General features: G+C 48.6%; 1 protein-coding gene across 1 annotated transcript in view; it reads right to left on the bottom strand.

The window, feature by feature from the left end:
- Positions 1 to 2,872: 2,872 nt before the first annotated feature.
- PXK (PX domain containing serine/threonine kinase) overlaps positions 2,873 to 17,267 on the bottom strand; it is a 20,354-nt gene continuing 5,959 nt past the window's right edge. Inside the window, 15 exon segments of the mRNA XM_010151019.1 lie at positions 2,873 to 3,099; positions 6,298 to 6,360; positions 7,266 to 7,335; positions 7,893 to 7,979; positions 8,409 to 8,486; positions 9,235 to 9,283; positions 11,355 to 11,433; positions 11,832 to 11,949; positions 13,264 to 13,425; positions 14,055 to 14,156; positions 14,311 to 14,415; positions 15,635 to 15,709; positions 16,577 to 16,650; positions 16,817 to 16,854; positions 16,856 to 16,883. Of these exon segments, the coding sequence (XP_010149321.1) occupies positions 3,083 to 3,099; positions 6,298 to 6,360; positions 7,266 to 7,335; positions 7,893 to 7,979; positions 8,409 to 8,486; positions 9,235 to 9,283; positions 11,355 to 11,433; positions 11,832 to 11,949; positions 13,264 to 13,425; positions 14,055 to 14,156; positions 14,311 to 14,415; positions 15,635 to 15,709; positions 16,577 to 16,650; positions 16,817 to 16,854; positions 16,856 to 16,883 (1,145 nt within the window). The 3' untranslated portion in view covers positions 2,873 to 3,082.

Here is a 17,267-nt window from a genome sequence, read left to right as displayed (position 1 = left end):
GGGATCGAATCCCTCTATCCGCAGGTGAGCGTGCATTCCGAGAGCCCCCTGAAAAGAGGCCCGGAGAGGCTCCATCCCGGGGGATGGCACAAAAGTCACCTTGCGCTGAGGGAATGGAGGCGCTTACTGGGCCCTCCCAGCTTGAGGTGCTCCAGTTATCTCCTGAGAGGCGCTTTGCTCTCTGGGTCACAACTACAGACTGGAAGCAGGTTCCTACCTGTTCCTATTTACAGGACTAACTTCATATTCTTAGGAAGGACCACATCGCTGCAGTGTTTGCGATGGCCTGGCCAGGTTATGTTCCCTTTTAGAAGCACTAACTGCAGACAGAGTCTTCTGGAAGCGTTCCACACTCCCACAGGACTGCCAGACTTCCAAACATCCTGTAACAAATGCTGTTTCATGGGCTGAAGGGATGACAGCCATCTGCCACTCACCTCGCCTACCTGCCTCTCAGGCTCCCACCTTTGCACCCCAGCCCTCGCTTTCTACCCCGGTCACATCCACCTCACGCTTCCCGTGCCTCAGCCTCCGCATCCGGGCTCGCCGGGAAGCCAGAGCCCAGGGCGGTGCGTGCAGGCGGCTAGCCCAGCAGTGAGGGGCTGTGGGGAGAGCTCCCCTGCACATTGCACCATCCTTCCTACACAAGTATCCTCAGGGATCCGCGCTGGAGCAAGAGCAAAGGCTTTTGGGGGTGGCCCCTTGCCGCTGCCCAAGACAGCCACGTGACGGTGGCACTGGCAGCTCACCACCAGCTGCGTGGGGAACCACGAGCCCATGTCTCCTATATTCTGGAATGAGCAGGGACACAACAATTAATACCTGGGTTCTATTCAACAGTGAATTTTAACTCAGGATCATCTGGATCCCAAGTTACTCCATAGTAAGACTGGAGACAGACGGCACCTACAGTACAACACCAGCTTTTGGTAGCTCTAACCTACGGAGAGGAACATACCGGGAAGGGGCACAATCCACCCAGAGACTGGGTACTGGGGCAGAACCGCTCATTCTGAAGTGAGCAGGTACCATGTGGTCAAAGGACGTTGTGCCACACAGACTCAAGAGGTATTTGATGAAGGACAAAGCTCAGCTAAGAAAGCACAAAGCAGGCAAAGTTCTCTGTGCTCCACTTCTCCCTCAGCTCCTCGCTAAGGCTTGCTCTTAGAAGCAACTGCTGTAATTAAGAAAGCAGTAGTGCTAGATGCAGGTCATGACTCAAAGCTCCCTCCTTTTCCACTTGTACCCGTCTTCTAAGGGAGACTTTTCCACCTGGGAACAAGCTCAGACTGCAGAGTGTTCACACACAGCCTCCAATTTTGCCGGTGTACATGGATACACGCTATGATGGCAGCGCTCCAGGGGGAATCTCACTGGCATGAAAACCAGCTCCTCTGACAACAGGACATGGAAGTGCATACTAGGCTTGTCCTCCCGCTCCTCCCTTCCGGCGGGAATGCTCAAGTCCTGTTAGAACTTCAGATCAACTGAAACGGTTTATCACGCCTGTGGCACGTGGATGGGCTGCTCTCTTAAGTAATCAAAACATGGCACAATGTTAGCACAAGCGGAAATAAACTGCACACTGATGCCTTGGGGCCATCTAACTGACCCAAATTACTTGTTGCACTAGCCAAAGACAAGTCAATTTACTATGAGAAATACTGGAAAACCATCCCCTAGGTCAGAGTCCTGTTTCTCATGTGCGTACACACTGCCAGCAGAGCACAGCAAAGCAAGACTCACCACTTTGCCAACAGAAGAACAGCTCAAGAACCCACCTTTGGGTTAAAGTGGTGAGAGCAGGACACTGTGGGACTGTCAGCAAACGGATCGGATGAGCTGCTGTTGAAGAGCCAAGAGCAGCTAATCGTAAAGGAAACGGCTTGAGAGCAGTGCAAGAACTGCAGAGCACAAAGCCAGCTTGGCTGGAAGCGCAAGGTGAGGTTGTAGAGGCTGTGCAAGTGGTTGTGCAAGATGCAAGAGGGAACAAGCATGGCAGCAGCGGCCAGGACTCCAGGGAATACAAACACAATGGTAGCACGGGCAGTGGAGAAGGTACACGCTTGACAGGGGCTAAAAAGCCACAAAGTGCTTGGATCACTAAGCAGCATCAGGTCAAGATTCCATACGCTATCCTCACATTCTGGCCTGGTTCTTTTCCAGTGGGGGCAGAAAAGACAGGGAAGTAGGGGGAGAGGCCACCTTCTTTCCTGGAGACGCGTCACGTTCCTCAGGACTAACTATTATTGAGACTGAGCTGCCGATGACACTGGGAGACTGAGGACAATGATCCCTACACCTGAGCTCTGCCTCAAAGCCCAGACACCACGGGTTTGGGGATGGTATCCGACTGGATACTCTGAGCACGACACGTTGAACCTGTTAACTGAGGATCAATCCTGAAAATCTCCAAATCCACGCATTTCAATCAGCAGATGAAAACCAGGCTGTCCTTCCCTTCCTGAACGAGTGAGTGGTGCAAAGGAAACCTCAGTTCGCGCCGGTGTACTCAAACAAAATTAGCACCTACCCATCCAACTGTTCTGCCCAAACAGTGGCACTTTTTCCTGTATATACTAGACAAAAATCAACGCAGACAAGTGCTCAGTTATAAGTAAACCTTTCTAGCAGATATGTCGAAGCAGTTGCCTGCAAAGACAGATTTAACTCATTCATGCAGTTGTAAGAATAAAACACTCAAGCGAGAACTTACCAAGGGACCTTTACAGGGACATTTTTGTTAAGAGAGTGTGTTAAAAGGAATAGGAAGTAAATCAGATGCTGTAAACTTGATGCCTGAATTGAAACAAAAACTTAATTATGAATTTAAAGTGACAGTAATTATGCAAACAGCATTAAAAACTTGGCTGAGAATGGGATGCAAACAAAGTCATTTTAGTGATAGTTTTTAAAGATGCTGTATTTCATTAAAATAATCCATAAGAATGTTCTGATCTTTTTCTTCTATTCCCTCCCAATACTAAGCGAGTTCAAGATGTGCATTCAACCTTCCCATACAGAAACAAAGCATCTTTAAAGAGATAAATCAGCATTAGCTTACTTTTCCGAAAATTCACGTTCAAAATGATGCATGCTCTAGTGAAGACAGCAGAGAAAGAGAGAGGGCACAAGTTAATCATCCGGTCCTCGTGTCAAAGCGAGAAAAACAGACAGTTAGCTGAAAAGTTAGTACAAAAAATCAATACATTCTTAGTCATGGACAAGTACGAGGGGAGCGGATCGACTGCTTCGTGTTACACAGACAGTACTGTGATTCTGAGCAGCGGGCCGCAGTCCTCTGTGCTCGAAGCACTGGTATACTCGACGAACAAACACAACACCCGTGCTTTCGGCTGCACACGCCGTAATTCAAGCTTTACAGGATTAAAGTGCATTTAGAGAGATTTAGCAAGAAATCTGCAGGAAGATTAGCCACAGAACAAAATCCATTCCGTTCACGGACCGTTTCCCGTCAAACTAACACCTGTGTTGGCACTTCGCTGCAGGGGTCAGAGGTACTCGAGGAGCACTTACTGACGCACTCGAGTCACCTTACAGGCAGGTGAAGGGCAGAGGAGGTGCACCATATGGGTGTCTGACACCTCTGTCGTACTGAGGGATCCCAGCGAACGGCACCGGCGCAGACAGCTGAAGTTATGTACACCTCTTCATTCCCACAGGGAAGCACAACTGGTGCCCTCGAAATCTCCTGCTGTGTAAGAGGGCTCGCTGGTATTTTACAGGCTTACTGCCTTTAGAGGAGATGCGGAGAAGGTCTAAATAACCCACCCCAGCGCTCTGCATCCCCCCCGAGCCTGGCCACAGCTCACAGCCACGCAGCGAAATCACACCTGAAGAAATCAAAGAATTGTGTGCACAGAGAAAACCAGAGATGTTGAAGGGAGACCGTCAGAACCACGGGAAGTCACGTCAGAACCACTTCCCACGATCCAAACAAAGATGTTATTTAGCCAGGTCCCAGCAACAAACCAGCCCAAAGCATTGCCGTCAGGGAGGAAAGCCCAGGAGAGCCTGCGGTTCCAGCAGACACCCTTCTCCTCGATGCAGGCCATGCATTCCTATGGCTGCAGCAATCGTTAGGAAGCCAGCGAAGCCAGCTATCGCCTTCTTCCTTAGCATGTTTGCACGGACTATACCAAGCACTCTGCTGCCAGCCACGGCTCGCCAGGCCCTTCTTCAGCAACAAACACCTCTCGGTGCACGAGAAACCCTCTGAATGAGGTTACCCCCCCCGGCACGGCAGCCTGGAGCCCCTTCCTCTCTGGTCAGTGCCTCTGGCTCTGCACGTACCCCCACGCTACACTGATCTGGGTGGTTACAGGCCAGGACGAGTGCAAGAGCTTCTGTTGCATCCACTTCTCCGTGACTGCGTGCAGCTCCCTGCGCTGCCAGCGCGATGCCGTGAGGTGCCCCGAGTACGCCAGGGAGGCGGACCGAAAGCCTCACTCCCCTTTTGAGTCATCTCACCACACTGACACCCACCCGCAGTTCGGGGTTAGTGTAAATATCCTTAGTAGAAGGGAACTGGAAGAGATACAGAAGCTATGGCAGCACCACCTGTCACAAAGTCCTACCAGGGGGCCAGCGAGTCTTTCAGCGAGTCGGTAGCGGCACGCTGGCTTCCAACAGATGAAGGGCGTTGCTAGTGAAAGGAGTCAGGCAGGCTAGCTTTCTCTTACAGCTCGTATCCGAAGCTTCTTCCACGAATTCTGCTCACAAAAGCGTTCCTGCAACGGTGACACTTGCCCTGACCACCGACCAGACGCATCGGCACCCTACCGCCCTTCCCAGTTTGGATGCAGGGAGGGCAACGTGCGCAGTGCCGGGGGGCTGATCACGAGGCACTGTGAGCGCACCGGCAGCAGGACGACCTACACAGCAGAGCCAGGTTTTGAGTCCAAACTTGAGCCTTTTTTAGCCACCTGAGCAATGTCTGCGCAAAAACCTGCAGCACATGCTCCAACCATGAAAAAGCTTTCAGCTGAGGTCCAATGGGTTCAAGTTAAAAAGGTAAGTAAAGGGCAGTTTTACTGCAGAAAACAAGTGTTTTCTAAACATCTGTCCATTTGGGGGGCATAAGGTTTTCTTTTGCATTTTCAGCTTCTTCCTTACCACAGCCCACAGCACGTGAATAAAACCTCCAGCTAAGAGCCGGTGCATCCACAGAACAGCGCCGTCATTGTGCCGCACAGTCACAGCAATTAGCTCGGTCAGACTAACGAGGAGAAGTTAGTTCACAGAATATCCACTTCAACATACCCTCAACTTGAAGGAGAAATGACTAATTTGAATTTCAGCCTGACCGACGTGAATTACATCACAGAGAGCGCAGCATCCTTCGAAAGACCATCCACCGCATCACGAATTCGATGCATCGCTTTGATTAACAAGTTGTGCTGCACAGGACGTCCCTGGGACTGGAAATCATACGGCATGAGTCGTCCTAACAAACGGCGATGCTACGGAACGCTTCCCTTCCAGAAAGGCATCCCACGAACACCCCTTGCTGATAACGTTCACCAGTGCTCCTCTCCCAGCCTTCCCAACCGAAGCAGGGCCGCTACGGCTCAACACTCAGATTTGCAATCAAACTGGCATGTGCATTTCTGGTGCTCAAGCAGCGTCTTCACCCCTTCCCACCCCCTGCCCTGAGCACTAGCGAAACTGTTTGCACAGCTACCCAGCAAACTGGAAGAGGGAGCTGGCCAAAAATAATAAAGGTGCTGTTTTTAACCCAAATCAGTCGCTGACTTGTTCACCCCCGTTCTACTGGTGTTACCAATGGGCTGCAGGGGAGAGTCTGGCAGCCTAAGCCACTGAACTTGTCACACCCAAAATCTCTGAAACTCCCTCGCAGCAGTACAGGGACAATACACCAAACCAAGGGATGAACAAGCAGCACTTGAGAGTCCACAGACTGTTAACGTCAGGACAGATGCACACGGCAACACAGGGAAGTGTCTGGGAAGCAGCACTGTCGGTAGGACTGGACTGACAGGGGCTCTGAAGCAAGCACTTACGCTCCAGGAAAACCGTACCACACGTATCTCAATACAGGTTACGACATGGAGAAAGAAGAGTATTAAAAGGCTCTCTACGGCCCTCAGAAGGGAGCAAACGCCCACACTCAGGGTGACACAGGAGAAATGTCAATGCCGTGTTCCATCCTGGAAAACCACCGTCCTGTAACCATCCTGAGGAACGGCACCCAGAGTCGCGGGGGTGGGGAATAAAAACCGGAAGGACAAACGCTGGAATGACTCTGGAACTTACCTGCTGTAGAGGGCGGAGTGGGGGATGATGGAGATGTTAACGGGGAACTCGCCCCAGAGCCTGCTAAATAAAACAACAGTCTAGTAACTAAAGGTGTGACATGAAAAGCCACCGCAGTCAGAGAAGACAGATTGTTGGAAACAGGCCGGCTTTGTTGACTGAAGATCCAATCCTGCTCCCACTGAGCAGGAGGGGAAGATTCCTGTTCAAACGAGTGGTGTACTCAGACCCAGTCTGAACAGAGAGGCTTTACAGCACCCGGCACCGAGGAGGTCCAAACACATAAGCACTGCACTCCACAGTGAGGAACATTCCTCAGTGAGGAACGCTTCCTTTCTGTTGCTGAGGTTGTTGGATTTCAGCGTCTGTTCTCCTTAGATGGTGCCAGTGCATGGCTGGCACCCGTCTCTCCTTCTAGGAGATGATTTTCAGTCAGCTGCTGTACTCCACAGGTTACTCTGGTATCTGACTGTTCCACCACAGGCTGCTTTTGGACACCTTTGAGCCAGGTTTTTTTTGCCCACCATTCCCTTGAGTAAATGAAGACCTGCTAAGGACTCTGTTCTTTAGAATTTGACACTGAAGCAGCCATTAAACAGATCATTTTCTCATTCATCTTAACGCCTTACTAAGGAATGCAGATCACCAGAGTTTCTCCCTGAGGGCTGCAGTACTAAACAGCCCAAATAATGGATGTTGCTATTATTCCACTCAAATGAGAGTGAACTGAAGAGATTGATTTTTGGTTTTTAAGGAATGTGGCACAGAAGAGAGGACACATGGTTTTTATTAGGCAGCTGAAAATGTAACACTGACAGTATTTTTAATTGCTGCAATTAAATACCCAAGACAGTGGTACCGGGCTCAGTCCCACATTAATGTGTGAACTGATGGTGAGCCTGGATCTTTTAACCCAGAAACCGTCAGCTATGACATAAACACTGTGTAGAAGCAAGCTCTGTAGTTACCTGAGTTATTGGAGTTGCTGTATTTTGCTGTCTGATCTTCCCCACTTTCATAGGCAGAGCGTTTGGACTTCTTTGAACAAAGCAGAACAAAGGTGGGAGTGAGTAACTGCTTTCCACAACAAGGACTGAACTGACACACAGATCTGTAAGAGCCATCGCCGTGTCACAGCACCCCACACCCACCGGGCTGGACGGTGCCAACACCAGCGAGCCTGTTCTGCCCTCGGGTATCTCCACACAAGCGACCAGGGCAACCCCGGAGCCCTCTGCCCGCCGGGAAAGGCAGAAAACTGGCCCACTGAGACGGAGGAGGAGCGCAGCCGGCACACTGCAGGCTCCAACCACCTCCCTGGGCTGCAGGACGCAGCATGGACTGTGCACGAGGTGCTAAGCAAACCTCATTTCATACAGCGACCTCCAACAGGTTAAACCAACGTGCAAGTCGGCTACCACCGTAACTCAGGCTTCCCAGGAAGCGGATTGCTTAGCCACAGAAGTGAAGACCCTGGGGAGGCAGCACAGAAAGCCCCAGGACAGACTGGAATGGTGTACCTGCGGTAGTGTGTGCCACACGTTCAAGAAGATGCACACCTTTCTGTGTGAGCATCCTATTTAAACATCACTTACCTTTCGTGCTAAGATCTTCCTTTTCTTCTTTTCTTCCTCAGAGCCATGATGAGACTGAGCTCTGGTCAGCCTTCTGTGCTGGTGAATCTTCAAAGGAGGGGAAAACCAGAAAAAAGACTGCGTTAAGGTCTTAAATGTTCTCAGATGAGGCGTATGTCTGGAGTGCAAGAAAACCCACTGTAGGCTAAACTCTGCACGTTTAGCTTTCTTCCCTCACTTTCAATTTTTCTCTTCACTGTTGCTGGCAGGGGAGGGAGCCCCATACTGCACTTAAAATGCTCTTTGACGTAGGAGCCACGGCCTGTGAAGCTGCACCGCTTAGCACAGTGCAATGCCACACAGAATAGCTCTTCTACACCTTCTCATATCACATTTCTGGGAAAGCAAATCCCCTGAGGAAAAGCCTTTGTTACTCAAAATCCCGCTGAGTGAGTGAAAACTCCCTTTCCCCACGTAAAAGTGCTAAAAGGAAATGGAATGTCCGTAGGTAATACGGGAAAGAAATGCAGACGTTACCAATTTCTGTTCTTCTGTTAATCGTTTTTCTATGCATTCCTTGGAGGTTTTCAGTGCGTCTTTTAGCTTTGTAGGAATCTAAATACAGAACAGGGGAAAAAAAAATCATAGCACAGGACACGATAAAGTAAAACACAATTAAACTGCTCAAAACTCCCCGTTCATCCAAGCATGTTGCCCATCTAAAGCCCCAAGTTCTGCCACTATTCCCTTAGTGAAGGGGAACAGAAGACTCGAGAGGGACGTTTTCCACTCCAAACCTCGCTAGAGATCTACCAGCGGGGACAAAGAAGCACCGAGCAATGGAAGGGACACTCTAAAAGCAGGGACAGCCGAGTGTTTTGATACTCGGGTCCCATCCTCAAGCTTCCACAAGGCCGGCAGCGCCGCACACCCAGCACATGCCCTCCAGGAAAAGGGCTCTGGGGCAGCCCCCCAGCGGGGGCAGATGTGGTTCCCCAAATCCGAGCACTGCCGTGCTGGAGCTGGCAACGGTGTCCTGATGGTGTCACCCAGGAAAATCGGTCTCCCCAGGTCGCGGGGGTTGGTGTCCTCTCACTGCAGGGCCAGCAGCCTCCGCTCAGACACAGCACCATCGACAGTCACACAACTGGCTCCAGCACAGGGATTTCACCTGAACACTCATGGGTCACACTGTGCCCCCCTTCTGAGGGGTGAAACAGCGTTCTTGGGTACAATTCACCCAAGGAATCCTGACGGCAGTTGCCACAGGGACAGCTCTCCTCTCCCCTCTTTGTCAGCTAACACATCGCTACCCACAGCCCAGCCCTGCCACCGACAGCAGCAAATCAGTGTTCAACTCTACCTTAAACTGTGGTTTCTCGGAGTTGGTTAGCAGGACGTCACTGAATAATCTGTGAGTGGAAAAGAAAAAAGGAATATTATTCCCAAGAGACAGGCAGAACCACAGCAAGAATACTACTGGTACTGTTCACTCAACTCCTTCTCCCTCCTCTTCCTTCTCTCTCCTTGTCCCTAGGCCACTGCTTCGTTTTTCCCCACAGGTTTTATGTACTGCTTTTTATTTTCCAACCCGCAAAATTAGCAGCATCCAACCCTCAGAACGCAGCCACTACTGGCAGCAGAGTTCGCAAGACTGAAGTAGGGTGAAAGCTGACAGAGCAGGCACAGTTATCAGCGGGTCTCCCCAGAACCAGGAAGCCCTTTCCTCAGAAGTACATGGACAAAAGATTACGAGGGACTTTCTTTTAAATTTTACCTCAACAAAACAATTGCTTTTTTTAAGAAAACTCTTAGGATAACTGCTGATTCAGGGTTAACAAGGCCCACGTGAAAGATGGATAACCTGATGTGAAAACATCTGCATTTTACCTCTACTCTGGCAAAGGCGACTAATGCAAATATTGCGGTATTTTGGCTCTCCCCTCCGTGGTGTCAGCAGCGAAAGCAGAAATGATTAATCCTTTTCCAACCAAGCCAAAGACACTAGAGGGCAATGACAGTCTGAACATAAACTGCTTAGTCCATTCCAAGAGACGTTGTTCTGGGAACATACTAGAAACCTGTCCCGGAAAGAGTCCCCAAGCCTGGCTCCGAGATAAACGTTTCAGAAATTTGTTGTGGCTGTTCACTCTGGAAAATTATCACAGGCCTATGCTACAGAAAACATTCAAGCCTAGAATCAAGCTTGTAAGATTGCTATTCCAGGAAAAATTTAGATATAAATCAGATTTTACAAGACTTTTCAAACCCCTTGTTTACAGGGCATTTCTCTGAGCCTTTCTGATTACAGGTCCTGTCAAAATTATGCAAACTCGCCGTTTATATGATTATAAGAAATAATAAAGCTTAATAAATAGTTAGATTACACTGATTGCATTGGGCATCTACACAGAACAGTTGTGAAGAGCACTGGGACGAAGGGAATGCAGTTTAATATCCCACATAATACCAGATACAGCTGGGCATGGATCATTCATTCAACATCTTCTAAGACCTGTATATTCCTGTATTCTCAAGAGTTTTCCTACAGTCTTTCTGCCCCGCTTACATCCTTCTCTCTACCTCCCACCTCTCCTGAGAGCAGAGGAAGGGAGCAGAAGGAACTGAAGGCTGAGACCAGGCTGCAGGGTCTCTTCCCAAGCTCGGAGCACGCTCTCCAGGAGCTGCACCCGCACGCCGTGAGCTCAGACCCATGTTTAGGTATGGGCAATGTCATTTAGAACGTCGTGACTCGTATTAAACACTAAAGAACCCCCACCAGGAGCTGTGGTTCTGCGCTCGGCAAGTGGGTAACATCACAGCACAGTGAAAGCAGACCATTTCCCTGGGAATATTGCCTCCTAACCGCAGGAAGGGCGGCACTGCAGCAGGTATGATCTCCAGCTCAGCCACGCACTGACACTGCCCCCTCTCTGCATCCTGATCTTGCCCCGTGCCTGCCCTTACCACTTCACCGCTGGGAGGTTTAAATTAGTTGTCCGTGCTGCAGAGGATCCCTAAGCCAGCCCTGCAGGAAACCAGCCAGAACCTCCCCACAGCACTTCATACCCCGACCCGCTCTAAACGGCGCTGCTGAGCAGAGCAGCAGCTAGTCCTAAGTAAACTGAGAGCAAAATCTACTGAAGCAGGTCCGAAGGGCACATGCAAAAAGCCTCCTTACTCTAAAAGCAATCTGTGCATGACCTTAATCACGCTTGCACTACGTCAGTTTAAACCACAGCACCACGTTAAAACGCCTCCATAACAGCTCCAACGGAGGCAAAGAAATGAACCCATCGTATTCCCAAGGGATGGGTTCTATAAAGCCTATCAACTTCATAAAGCTTCATGCAGGACGCACTATAAATCCCTCGGAATGAGGAGCAAATCTTTCTAAAAAGGAACAGGAGCAAAAAGGTTCTTCCTCCGAATGTAATTAAAAACACTGTTATGAGGATAAAGCACAAGTACAACAAGACTTACGGCATCTGTAAGAGCCGCGAAACAGTTGGCATGCCATTCTTCATAGCTTCACAGGTCAGAATGGATTCCAACACAGACACTGCCGAAGAAAGAATGAGAACGAACACATTTTTGCACGGCAGGACAGCAAATAATTTAGAACAAACGTCTGGCATGGCCGCGTGATGTTCCCTGGAGTATTGCATCCACTGAGCAGAGAGGGAGCTCTGTGGCACGTGGGTTTTATTATAAGGTTACTATGACACAAACAAACTTTCCAAGAATGTTAGACATGAGGCGAGGGAATCCAGACATCTAATTGCTTACTACCCACTGCTTTATCACTCAGTTAAAAAAATGTTTTATTTATATTTATATTGCAGGAAGAACACATTTTCAGTGTTTACAAACTACTAACTCATTCTTCCCGGTCACAGGCTGCAAAGGTCTGAGGCTGCTGTAAAAGGTAAGAGCCCCCAGGAAGCCGGATCCACTCACCAACAAACACTGACGGCGCAGGAGGGAAGCTGTCTACCGGAATTGTATCTGGGGGTCTTCCATATGTCATCTCATACAGTAGGTGTCCAAAGCAATGTACATCAACGCCTTCTAAAGTCTGCAGAGAACAAAACAGTAAGAACACGGCTTGCTAGAACTGATCGGTTTTTCACAACAGGCTTGAAAACACGCGATAACCCGTGAAGGGAAGAGGGCGGTCTCGCGCCTGAAGGCAGAGAAGAGGAACCATTGAGAGAGTTCCCAGGCACAACCGTTTCCCGGCACAGCTTTGGCTCTGCACGCCTCACGCGGAAGAAGCTCCTGCTTTCTGTGTAGTGGTGACACAAAGGGGACAGCAGGACGGCCGTGTTCTGTACGAACGCGCAAAGCCGTCAGCTCTTCCCACACACAGCAGTTTAGAGCGCCGTGCGTTGGTACGAACCACAGCCCAGTGTGTCTCCTAGCCGGCTCAACCCGCAACAAGTGACATTCCCAGTACGACCAGCTCTCACTTCACAGGGAGGTGGATAAAAGCAAAACCACATACCAGACCGACCCAGGAGAGCCTCTTTCGGCCCTCCTTAGGCTTGTCCAAGCCATACACACACGCTAAGCTCCCAGACAGCGTATTTCTCAGAGTTCTGAATCACATTTAAGCAGAAGTGGATCCTTTTCCTGGAAGGGGCTTAGAGCTGTGAGGGCACTATGAACTTCTGATCCTTTCTTTGACAACCCAGTGGAACTGGCTTGGCAAGATCAGCAAGCAGCTGTCCCGTGGTGCCCTACAGAACTTATTACAGTGAGCACTTAAAGGCAGGGCAGAAGGCTGGCTAAAAGGCTGTATTCCTGCAGCAGGGCAAGTTTGATTCTGTATTTATGTAGGAAGATATTTTGCTCTGCAAGCCTGCAGTTGAGACACCCTTCAAACAAATGGAAATCAGCTTTCACAGCTAGATGTCTGCAAGCAGCTAATAACTTTTCACAGCGCCCACCAAAGCCAAGCTGATTGCTGCTCCAGCTAAGAGCAAATAATAAGCTGCGCCCACTGCACAGAAATACAAGTGAAAAAGTGTGCTAGACAACAGGCACATTCCTATGAAATACAGGACCAGGGTGGAAAGAGATTGGAAAACAACAGCAGTTTATCTCTCCGTGCCAGCACTGCTGTCACCAAAACACCCACCTGCACCCCACTTCTACCTGCTTACCTTTGACCCCAGCCTCACTCCAGCTGCAACAAAACTTCTGTGCAGCCAGACAGTGACTGGGAGGAAGCAGAGAAGGGATTTGATGGAGAAAAGCTCAGATTTAAAAAAGGGGGTTGAGGGATTTTATCCTCCCCTGCCCCCGCACCCCCCCATTCTAGTCCTCCACAAATTTTTGACGACAAAGGGATGCTCAGGAATCATCTGAATTAACAGATGAAGCTTACGTTAATTTTCCGAAACTGTGAAAAGTATGATCGATAAAATGATGGAAGTCCCAACAAGGAATTTTCTAGATCCAGTAACTTGCAGGTGTCCCCATCCAACATCACATTGGCAGAGTGAAGGTGGCCGTAAGGAAACCCTTTCTCATGCAAGAATTTTAACACCTGAAAAACACCCAAGACAGAGAAGCACTGTCACAAGATGCTCTGAGGCCCCAGGCTCTCAACTGCTCCAGGGCTAAAGCAGACACACAGTAGATGAGGCCCCTGTTTGGAATGCTTGCTCAGCTTGACCTCCTGTCTACATCAGCTTTGGCGGGCTATTCAGTTCCATTCCACCGGTAACATGTCTCACAAAACAAACATTTGATACTGATCCTCAAAGATGCCCCCCGAGGAGCTCTGGAAACTAAAATTCCCAATTCTACTGAATATTTGAGTCTGAATAAAAATTTTACAAACACACATTAGTTATAATGAATTTACAGCACGTGTTCTGCAGGCTACAGATTAATTCTTCCCTTTTTCCCACAAGGAAAAAGCTACATTATCACCTCCCACCCCTCCAGCTCCTCACGTAGCAGCTGCCTTTTTTTGGTCAGAAATGGCCTCACACGTCCACATTCAAAATCAGCTCCCAGCCACCAATCTCAATTTGCATTTAGCTTTCAATTCTGCTGCCAAAATAAAGCTTGTGTGCTCAAAAGTCTGTCTACTTTTTCTAGTTAAACCAGTTGGCCTCAAAAAAACCCACCCCAATAACATAAAGGCTGGTAAATAAAGAACAAAAATACCTCTAATATTTGCCTTCCATATGTTTTTATTTGCTGAAGTTCAAGACCTTGAATTTTTTTAGGGTTGCAATACTTCTTCAGGAATGGGTCTTTTGGCTTTGCCTTGAAAAGAAACACAGATATCAAGTATCATGCCCAGAAAAGCCAGTAATTGTCCTCATTTGGTTAGCAAGAGATGGTCAACAGGTATAGAAAAGGCTCAGTAAGGTCATGCCCGCAAACCACTCGAGTTGGGTGGGCAGGAGGGAGACCTTACCTTATAAATAAGGTCCTTTAGTGTCCCTTTTTCACTGAATGGTCTAATAACCAGCGCTGAAGATTCATTGGCAGTGGCAAAAGTGATTCTGTAAATATAGGGATGCTACCAAAAGAAGAAACTGTAGGTAAGTTTGAGGTGACAGATTCTGCAATTCATTTTCACTCGATTCCCAAGAAAAGATCTGCCTGAATTGTATATTTAAAGCAATAAATTGGATTCTGGCAGTGACATTTGCTCAAGTTATTCAGTTTTAACCTGGAGTAAATGCAAAGAAAACTTCACAAGGGTCCAACTTCCTCAGAAATTAAAACAAATATGTATCCACTGTCTGGTTTTAACCAAACAGCCTGGCAGTGCAAGAAACGAAGAATCCAGCCCCATTGGCACTGACACAGGAGCAGCTTTACTGCAGGTTTAGGTCATGCCACGCTACTACGTTCATTCACATTTTAGACAACTAAGGCACGTAAGGAAACACGGCATCAGCTGGCACAAGAGTGTTACATCTTGAGAGGTTATTACAACCACCACCTGCAACTGTATGAAACCAAAGGGGACTGCACAGTTGGAAATAACTTACACAGGCCACACGCAGACTCACTGCAACGGCTAGTTAGGACAGAGACCTTGTTTATCAATACACCCGTTCCGGTCAGGTTGGGGGGCTGAGAAGCCTCGGTTTTGGCCTCCTGTGTTGCATGCATCTGCTGAGTTCCAGGACTGCACAGAGGTTTACCAGTTCAAATACCACCCTTGCCAGCCAGTCTCTCACAGGCTTAATGTTCTTAGAGAGAAACTCCTTTTGGAGTCAAATGACAGTTTTTCAGAGGTGCCTGGTGGATTTATAGCGTGGCACCACGCAGAAGCTTGACTTGCACAGCCTGCACTGCATCCTACCGAGATATCCCTGTCTTAAGATCAAAGAACTGAAGGAGTAACACTGGTCCCACTGCCTTATCCGTTGCTGCCTGAGAACACCCCCAGCACATGGGTTAGCAATTGCACCCAGACAGCACTATCCCAACAGCCTAAAAGAGCTGAGGAGCTGATAGAAAAGCTCGTGATCTGCACAAGAATCAAAAAATACAATTAACCACAACTCTGAAACTCCTGTAATCATCCTGCAGGATTGTTATTTGTGTGAAGAACATGTTACCTCATACTGTGTGGGAAACGTAATTAAAAGGTTTGCAGAACTCTAAGTGAAAGGAACTCCAAAATTACAAACTGTGTCTACTAGGCTACACGTGCTTTTGCAAGATCAGTCCGTGACAAGCTCTGTTGTGCTGGCACGATTTCAAAGTCTTCCAGACATACTCACAGAACAGGAAGAAAGAAGTTTCACAGCATACTGTAAGTCCTTGTCAGACAAGTATTTATCAGGGCCAAGATCAGCCTGGAAATAAATAGGAAAAGAATGGCATCGTAACAGATGTTGCATCGCATAAGGAAAACGTGATCCCTATTCCGCTCTCACACATGAAGACAGCTGTGCGAAGGTGTGTGCTGAAGAGCAAGGAAATCACATACAGAATGACAGCCGGGAGGCTGACTAAGGCCATGGTTTCACAACAAAGTGTCGGGCAGTAAATAGGTATTATTGCCTCCTTCCTCCCCGTATCTGACACGCATTACTACCACTGAATGAACTCTGCAACCCCAAACTCGGGGACTGTGTGCACTGTGAACTGACAAATCCCCACCCTCTTCCTCTCCAGCAACCACCAACTTCCCTCCTACCGCAGGGATCTCCGCTCCCCAGTGAAGGCTCGCCAACACTAGGCTTGTACAACTAAGAGGGCGGCACATTTCACGCAGGAACATGAACAAGTGTTCAGTAACAACACAACTAGTTGGTGTCAATACGTGTCCACCTTAAAGGAGCAACTCATGTTGCTCTCACCCATTAGTTTTCGGTAAAACTAAGGATCCGAGTAAGGAAACCCATCACTTCACAAAGGATCACCTCGTTACTCAGTGAGAAGACTGATATGGTCAACAGCGACAGCACTACCACCGAAGAAACAGAGGTGCAGGATGAGAACAAATGACCAGGCACAGAACCTTCCAAACTGGATTTGCCACCGGAGCAAAGACACGCAAGAAGCTCCCACGCCCCATATCCACCTAAGGGCTTTCTGGGCTGTGCCAAAGCCTGAGCTCTGCAGTCTGACTGGCTGCCACTCATGCACGGGAGTCAACAGTGAACCTGGCTTATTGCCTCTGTCAGACAGACCCGAGTATGAGAGGAAAGTGTACATACCCAGCTTAACATCAGCCGTTCCTTTGGTTGATTCTTAATCTTCATTAGGAAGTATTTCTTACGTATTCGCCAACCTACAAAAGAAGAGTCACCAACAGCTTTAATTAAAACTACTAAATCGGACGACTTACAGGCAGGACGAGGTCTGTAAGCAAAGAGAGCCCTGTGATCGTAGGACAACTCGTAGAGTCGGAAAAATAAAACTCCAGACAAGTTTTCATGCATACACTCTCCTCTTACCTATATCTTTTAACGGTTCTACCACTTCCCACTTTGGTGAACATGGAAACGTGCTGTAAGGCAATTTCTGGAAAGAGAAAAGAGTCTTTAAGAGGCTGTGTAAAATGATTATCCACGTAGGGTGAGGTCCAACGCCTGAAGGAAGCCTGCAGGAATTCAGACTGCAAGTCAGCAAAATGGCTTTCAAAGGAAATCAGATAAAAACTGCTGTTAAAGGGCATTTGCATTTTTAATGTGAGAACTGGAATCCATAGAGAAAGCACTGCCTTTAACAACCTGAGCTTCCCCAGCCTGCATTCTGCCCGAACTAGATCTGCATTTCCAAGTCCAAACCCAGCGCTCACAGCCACGCTACATCAAATCACTAAACGTTCCTGCTATACCTGTAAAAGTGCTTTTACGTCCCTCCAACGAGCATCTGCATTCCCATCGCTACACCTAAGCAGTTCTG

The sequence above is a fragment of the Eurypyga helias genome, unplaced genomic scaffold (assembly GCF_000690775.1).
Source record: "Eurypyga helias isolate BGI_N326 unplaced genomic scaffold, ASM69077v1 scaffold10884, whole genome shotgun sequence".
NCBI lineage: Eukaryota > Metazoa > Chordata > Aves > Eurypygiformes > Eurypygidae > Eurypyga > Eurypyga helias.
This window is presented reverse-complemented; position numbering and strand designations above follow the sequence as displayed.